This window comes from Nyctereutes procyonoides, unplaced genomic scaffold (genome assembly GCF_905146905.1).
Source record: "Nyctereutes procyonoides isolate TBG_1078 unplaced genomic scaffold, NYPRO_anot_genome, whole genome shotgun sequence".
NCBI lineage: Eukaryota > Metazoa > Chordata > Mammalia > Carnivora > Canidae > Nyctereutes > Nyctereutes procyonoides.
In genome coordinates, this window is record NW_026575122.1 from 4,764,181 (window position 1) to 4,771,958 (window position 7,778).

At 33.6% G+C, this 7,778-nt stretch overlaps 1 protein-coding gene across 1 annotated transcript in view; it reads left to right on the top strand.

Annotated features, from left to right (window-relative positions):
* Window positions 1-7,294, top strand: part of NAF1 (nuclear assembly factor 1 ribonucleoprotein) — a 40,135-nt gene extending 32,841 nt beyond the window's left edge. Inside the window, exons 7-8 of the mRNA XM_055336680.1 lie at window positions 2,480-2,582; window positions 6,426-7,294. Coding sequence (XP_055192655.1) covers window positions 2,480-2,582; window positions 6,426-6,889 — 567 coding nt within the window. The 3' untranslated portion in view covers window positions 6,890-7,294. The remainder of the gene's footprint in view (window positions 1-2,479; window positions 2,583-6,425) is intronic.
* The last annotated feature ends 484 nt before the right edge of the window (window positions 7,295-7,778 follow it).

The window sequence follows — 7,778 nt, forward strand, 5'->3', positions numbered from 1 at the left end:
CGGTACGGGGCTCCATCCCAGGATCCTGAGATGATGACCTGAGCTGAAGGCAGACACCAAACTGACGGATCCACCCAGGCACCCCAGGATTTAATTTTTTAAATTCATCTTGACCTTAGGGAGGTCCTTAATGCTACCTGGCAGTCATACTGCCATCTGTGGGAGCCTGTATTCTCCCCCTTTCCCAGGTGACTGTTTTATACCCCTCACTAAGAGTTTTTGGTTGATCATTTTAGGGGAAAAAAATATTTTCAGTAATATTTCAGTTTATCATTTTCTTCTTTTTCCTTGTTCCTGTTTTTTTTTTTTTTTTCCTACTGGTGAAGGCAGGATTGTGATTATTTTTAAAAGTTTTACTCTATACTTAGGATATTAACCATATGGGACATGAATACATTTAATGGTGCTTAGAATAAGCTACCTTTCTTTTGGAGGTGCAAAATCCTTAGAATGTACCTACCTCTCCTTTTTTTTTATAACGATCGTCCTAAAAAGAGAATTCTTGATTTTCTTTCTTGATTCCATGTCAGTGTTGGTTTTATGTCCCAAATAGCTTGATACACAGTTTTTCTAGAGATGTGGAATAGTCCAGAATGATCTGTAGGATTATTTAACTTTACATGGAGATGTTTAAGCGTATATTCTTTTTTTTGTTATTAAAATACAGAAAATGCAGCAATGAGTATATCTTTTGAAAATAGTATGAATTCATACAATTTAAAAGAAAAATATAATTATTATAAGTGAGAGTTTTTAAACATACTCAGGAATTCTGATTCCTGATGAATCAGTTTCTTAGTATTGATTGATGATATTTCTTAGTATTCTAAATCCTTCTTGGGTTTCTAGAGTTAACTTTGTTCATTTTAAATGTTCTTAGGCAGTTCTGAAGATTCATGTTAATTTCTAATTTTGCTGGGGCATGTCATGAATCATGTGATGGTAACTTAGAGGGTTACTTAACCAGTGAGTGGTCCTAGTTTAGTAACCACGTTGCCGTGGGATTATGCTTTTCAATTTATGTTATGTACAGCTGTGATTTCTGTTAAGGCTCTGAATCAAGTTCACTTAACCATTATGTTCAGGTCATCTTACTCCTGAAGTTATATGTTTTTAAAATATTTGAGAAAATTCACCAAAGTTTTACACCATGTATCTTGTGAAATGAAAACATCCCTGTTGTTTTAGTACTAAGCTTTGCAGTTGCTAATTATGGTAATGTTAGTTGTCTGTAAAAATCCGCGTGATTAGGTTAATTTCAAAATGAAATCCCGGCATGCTCCATGGTGTGTTTTGTTTTTGTATTGTTTTTTGTAGTTGACTGAATGCCCCTTAATTCTGTAGTAAGGGAAAACTCTTAAGATTTTAAATTTTAGTTTATTATGATGAAATTTTGTAGTATATAATTATTGCCTGACGTTAATCATTGATCATGTATAAGGCATGTGCCTTTTTCATTTTGGTATTCATTTCTAGTACATGAATATGTAATTTGTAGTTGAATAAATGTGTTTGCAAATTTAAATTAATATGTCTACAAGAAATATGTGAATTTTTTTCTGACTTTAGCAGGTGATAGCAAAATATTGCCAAACCAGTCTCTAAAATGAACCAATGCCAATTAAAATCCTTTACTATCTCCATCCTGCTCTTAGAACGTGCCTGATGACTTTCTTCTCCGATTCATCATCCCTGACTTTGCTATATAAGAAGCTTTTGCTTTGCCTTTCAGAACCAATTTCATGCCCCTTTTATACCATGCCTTTGCACATATTCTTGCTCCTTGAAATTTTCCTTTCCTTTATTTTTACTGCTAATTCATCATTCGAGATTTATCTCAAGTTTATCTTCTAAAGATATAAAGATGAAAATAATAACTAAGCCTTTCCCTGCAGTCCAATCTAAATAGCATCCATGGTGATTTTTTTCTTCCTTTACTTTGCTTTATTATTTATAGCTCTTACTATACTTGATGTTATATTATTAAAAGAATTAATACCTATAAAGTGTCTGGCATATAATGGGTACATATAAGTTTTTGAATGAATGAAAGATAAAACACTCTTCTATTTTATATTAGATCTAATTATTTGTTATTTGCATATTCGCAACTATTCCTTTCCTTTACTGATAGCTGATGCTATGATGAATCTTGACCCTTAAGCTTAATTAAAGTCAGTCTTCTAGCTAGGGAAGGTTGTTAAAGATTGGCATTTTAAAGTTACTACCTATCTGGGCACAAAAAGAATTACCTGGTACTTTTTAGGGAAAAAAAAAAAAAGCCGTGAATACTCTGGCCTGTATTAATTCAGAGTCCCATATGTAGTTAACTCAGATATTACTAAAAAATATGTATCAAAAAAAGTAATATTCTTTCAGGGTCAGTGTTAAATAATAGGCTTATTCTTCTCACTTCCAAGAATGTACCAATGAATCGGTAAATCCATGTGACATAATTTATATATTTTTCTCCTGCAAGGCCTTAGATTTCAGTGATGATGAAAAGGAAAAAGAAGCCAAGCAGAGGAAGAAATCTCAGATTCAAGGCCGGAAAAAATTCAAGTCTGAATCTAATGAATCAAGTGAGTAAATACAATATATAGTAATTTTTTTATCTTCATGTACATTTATATAAGTCGATAACTAATAAAATTGAAGTAAACATCTAGGATCTCTTTTTACCTCCTGGCATCCACCTAATAACATTAGAGGCATTGCACACTGCAAGATGTGGCGGACGAGAGTATGAGGAATAGCAACGTTTGTTTTTCAAGATAAGGATATAAAAATGGCTTCTGGGGTAAAACTAATAAGCCTTGTTAGTCATTTGTGCATATAGGCACTTTTTTCTTAAGAAACCTCTTTGCTTCCATGTTTAGAATTCAATGATACGGTACTTAGTACCTAAATCAAAGTATTTTATAACCTGCATTTCCTTTTATTATACCTCCCTATTTTTCCTTTTTTAAAACTAAACTTTTTGTAGAGTCACATGCAGTTGTAAGAACTTACTGAGATTTTCTTGCAGGTCCATTACCCAATTTCCAGAAATGGTAACATCTTGTAAAACTGTACATTACAATACCACAATCAGGATATTGACATTCAGACAGTCAAGATCCAGAACATTTTCACCACAGAAAAAGATTCCTCATGTTGCCTTTTTATAGTCACTCTCACTTCCCTCCATCCCACCTCCTTAACTCTTGGCAATTACTAATCTGTTCTCAATTTCTGTATAATATATTTTGTCATCTCAAGAATGATTACGTAAATAGAGCCATACAGTATGTTGTTACCTTTAGGGATTAGCTTTTGATGCTGAGCGTAATTTCCCGGAAATTCATCCAGATTGTTTTATGTTTCAAGTTTGTTTCTTTTCATTTAGGAGTGTAGTTTCCCATAGTAAGTTGTTTACCAGTCATGCATTGAAGGACATCTGGGTCGTTAACATTTTTTGATTATAGGAATAAAGTCTTTTATGTATTTGTGTACAGGTTTTTGTGTGAACACAACTTTTCATTTCTCTGGGACAAATGTCTACGAGTAATTGCTGGATTATACAGTAGTTAGATTCCTATCACTTAGTGTATGAGTGACTCAGTTTCTCTGTATTCTCCCCAACATTTGGTTTTGCCACTATTTTTTATTTTAGTCATTCTAATAGGTGTGTAATGAATGATATCTAATTGTAGTTTTTTTTAAGTTTTTATTTATTTATTTATTCATAAGAGATACAGAGGCAAAGACATGGGCAGAAGGAGAAGCAGGCTCCTGCAGGAAGCCCAATGTCGGACTCAATCCCGGCATCATGACCTGAGCCAAAGGCAGACACTCAAGCACTGAGCCACCCAGGCGTCCCTCTAATTGTGATTTTAACTTGCATTTTCCTAACGACTAAGGATTTTGAACATCTTTCCATGTCCTTATTTGCCATCTGTTTATTTTTCTTCAGTGGTATATTTGTTGATGCGTCTTGCCCATTTTCTAATTGTATTTCTGCTCTTTTTGCTCTTGAGTTGTTAGAGTTTGTACATAATTTGTTACAGCCTGTAGCTTGTATTTTTATCCTCTCAAGAGAGCCATTTGCAGAAAAAAAGTTTTTAAACTCAATGAAGCCCAATTTATTGTTTTCCTTTTGTGGAGTCTGAGAATTTCTTGTCTAGACCTACGTTCTAAAATTTTTCTTTTTTTTCCTAAAAATTTTGAGTTGTTTTAGCTATTCTAGTTTCTTTGCTTTTCCATATGCATTTTATAGTAATAATCTCTATATTGGCAGAAAGTCTTGGTGAGATTTTTTTTTTTTTTAATTGCTGGGATTTTAATGGGAATTGTGTTAAATGAGAAAAACAGTTACCTCTTTACTGGTTTGGAAAGAATTGATATATTAACTCTTTTGAATCTTCCATTACATAATAATGGTATACATCTCTACTAATTTAAATCTTTGGGTTTTTTTTCCAGCAACATCATGTTTAGAATACGAATCCTGTACTTTTTGTTGTTAGTATATACTTAAGTATTTCATTTTCAAATCGTTGTAAATGGTTTTGCATTTTTAATTTCTGTGTCCAAGTGTTGCCAGAATATAGAAATAAAAATTAATGTTTATTATGTTTAATTTCTATCTTGTGACCTTGCTGAACTCACTAGTTTTTCTACTTAGCCAATAACATCAATTGCAAGTAGAGATGGTATTCTTTTTTGTTGTTGTTCAAACTGTATTGTATTTTTTTTTTTTTTTTTTTTTTTGGTCTCCCTTTCTTACTTTTACTAGCTCTAGCCCCTGGCACTATGTTGAATAAATGTTCTTTGTTCTTGATTAGAGGAGGAAACATTGTTCTTCATCATTAGGTATAATTTAGGTTTAGGGTTTTTGTAGTTGTTCTTTATCCTGTTAAGGAAATTTCAGTCTATTCCTATTTTGGGGGGCTTTTAAGAAATTATGGCTGAGCATTAAATTTTGACAGCATTTTCTTTTTTTTTAATAATTCATTTTTTATTGGTGTTCAATTTGCCAACATACAGAATAACACCCAGTGCTCATCCTGTCAAGTGCCACCCTCAGTGCCTGTCACCCAGTCACCCCCACCCCCCCCGCCCTCCTCCCCTTCCACCACCCCTAGTTCATTTCCCAGAATTAGGAGTCTTATGTTCTGTCTCCCTTTCTGATATTTCATACCCACTTTTTTTTTTTCTGTACTGTTAAGATGACATGATTTTTTTTGTCAGCCTGTTAATGAGGGAGATTACACTGTTTTTTAGAATATTGAACCAGCCTTTGCATCCCTGGAATAAACCAGAAGTGGTCATAGGGTACAATTCTTTATATGTATACTGTTGAATTCTCTTTTCTCTGTCTTTCTCTGATGATTTTCTCTGTTCTGAAACCTGTTTTACTGGATATTAATGTAGCTATCCCTTTCTTTTAATGTTTGCATGTTGTATCTTTTGCTATCCTTTTACTTTCTACCTGACTTTATCCTTTGAAATGAACTTTTGTCGACATACAGTTGTAGTGTGTTTTTTAGTCCACTCTGCCAGTCATTCCCTGTTTTAATGGATATATTTAGACCATTCATATTTAATGTAATTATTGGTATGTCAGGGCTTAAGTCTATCTTTTTCTGTTTGTTCTCTCTGGTTTTCATTTCTCTGCCTACTTGTGGGTACTGTAACATATTTTAGAATTCCATTTTGATTTGTCTATAGTGTTTTTGAATGTATCTCTTTGTATAATTTTTTCAGTGGTTGTTCTGGGTAGTATATGTACGTTACTTATCAAAATCTACTGATGTCATTGTTTTGCCAGTTTGTGGGCAGTGTAGAAACCTTACGTCTTAGAAACCTTACCTCTCTTTATGTTGCTTTCTCTAATTTATAGTATAAATTGCTTTAAATAGTTCATATATACAATTAGAATCACTGTTACCTATTATAATATTTGCTTCAACCATCAAACGTAATTTAGAAAAATCAAATGACATTTGATTATATTTACTCAAATTTTTGCTATGTTTCAAATTTATTCTCTTGTTTCTTTAGAGAACTTGTAGTTCTATCAGTTTAGGTCTGTGGGAGATAAGTTATTAGTTTTTCTTCATTGTAGAATGTCTTTAGTTTCCCTTTTTTCCTGAGGATATTTTTATTTAGTTTAGAAGTCTAGATTGAGTTTTCTTTCAGCACTTGAAAATGTTGTGCCCCTTCTTCTGTCTCTCATCGTTTTTGATGAGACATCTATGGTCCTTCCTGATCCTCTGGCCTTTTATAGTCATTTAAAATTGGTATTTGGAGCCTTATGCTCTCTTGGCTACCATAAGGTAATATTGGAAGTTAAAGAAAAGACATTGAAATTTTAGGCAGTGTTTTTTGATGTATTAAAACTAATTTTAATTTTGTTCTTATGCTTTTTTCCTCACTCAAAGGTGAAAATTTTTCAGAAGTACATCAGAATTGGAATGTTCATACTTCTGTTACAGAGCATTCAAAAGGATATCGTAACAGAGAATTCACACGAGGATTTTCCCGGGGTAGATATCCTCGACCTTGCCATGGCACGCCTCCATCACCACGGTTTTATAACTCAGAGCCTATGGTGTTTCAGGAGCCTTCAGGATTTCTACCTCAGAGACAAGATAATCCTATCATGCCACAGTATCCCTTTCCTCCTCCAGTGTTTGATGTGCACAATTTTTCACTCCCTCCTCCTCTACCACCACTTCCTCCACCTCCACCACCTGCATCTGTAAACCTGGGTTGGGCTGCACCTAACATGGCACCTCATCCATTAATTCCCTTACCATACTCCATACCCCCACCCCCTCCACCACTGCCTCCACCCCCCTCTTCTGGAGATAACAGTTCTTCTCATTTTGGATCCTACTACTAGGTGAAAGTATGCTAATTTCTGGAGAAACCTGGACTTTTTATATGGAAGGGATTTTTTTTTTTAAAGAAAGTAACTATGGAACTAGATTTTTAACGTTGTAAAATACTAAATGATCCTTCAGTTGTAAGTTGATATATATTTGTAACCTTTGTGAAATTGTATCCTTATGAAAATACCACTTTTGTGGAAGAGAGAATCCAACTATGTAATATTTAATTAAAACAATCCATGTTTACCCTATCCCTGCTCAATTAAACAGTGTATATAGCTCTAATAATAGCTCTGGAGCAACTTTTATCATGAGTCAAAATATATTGAACACATTGATGTTTTCTTGGTATATCTGAAAACAAGAGGTAGAAGTCCTGTTGAGAGTCTTTAAAATAAACTATTTTTATAAATGTATACTTGAAAAGCGGTTTTGATTATTAGTGAAATTTACCAGTAAATTCAAATATCCTATTTTTAAAAAATATTTATTTATTTTAGGGAAAATAAGAGTGAGTGAGTGAGGTAGGGGAGGGGTGGGGAGGAAGAGGAAGTCCCACCCACACTCTGCACTGAGTGCACAGCCTGACACAGGGCTTGATCCCATGACCCTCAGGTCACAACCCAAGCTAAAACCAAGAGTCAGACATCTAACTGTGCCACCAAGGTGTCCCCCTCCTTTTTTTTTTTTTTTTTTTTTTTTTAATAAATGAAGGGTACAGAGAAGAAAAGTCTTCAATATTGGTAGAAATTCTGGCTATAATTAAAGTTAACAGTGATTATGCATAAGCAAGCTTTTCATTATGTGGGTTCTAAAACTTATTGTTCAGCAGACTTTACTATTTAATTAAAGGGACATAGGAATTATTCATAATAAAATGTTATTTATTCACAATAAAGT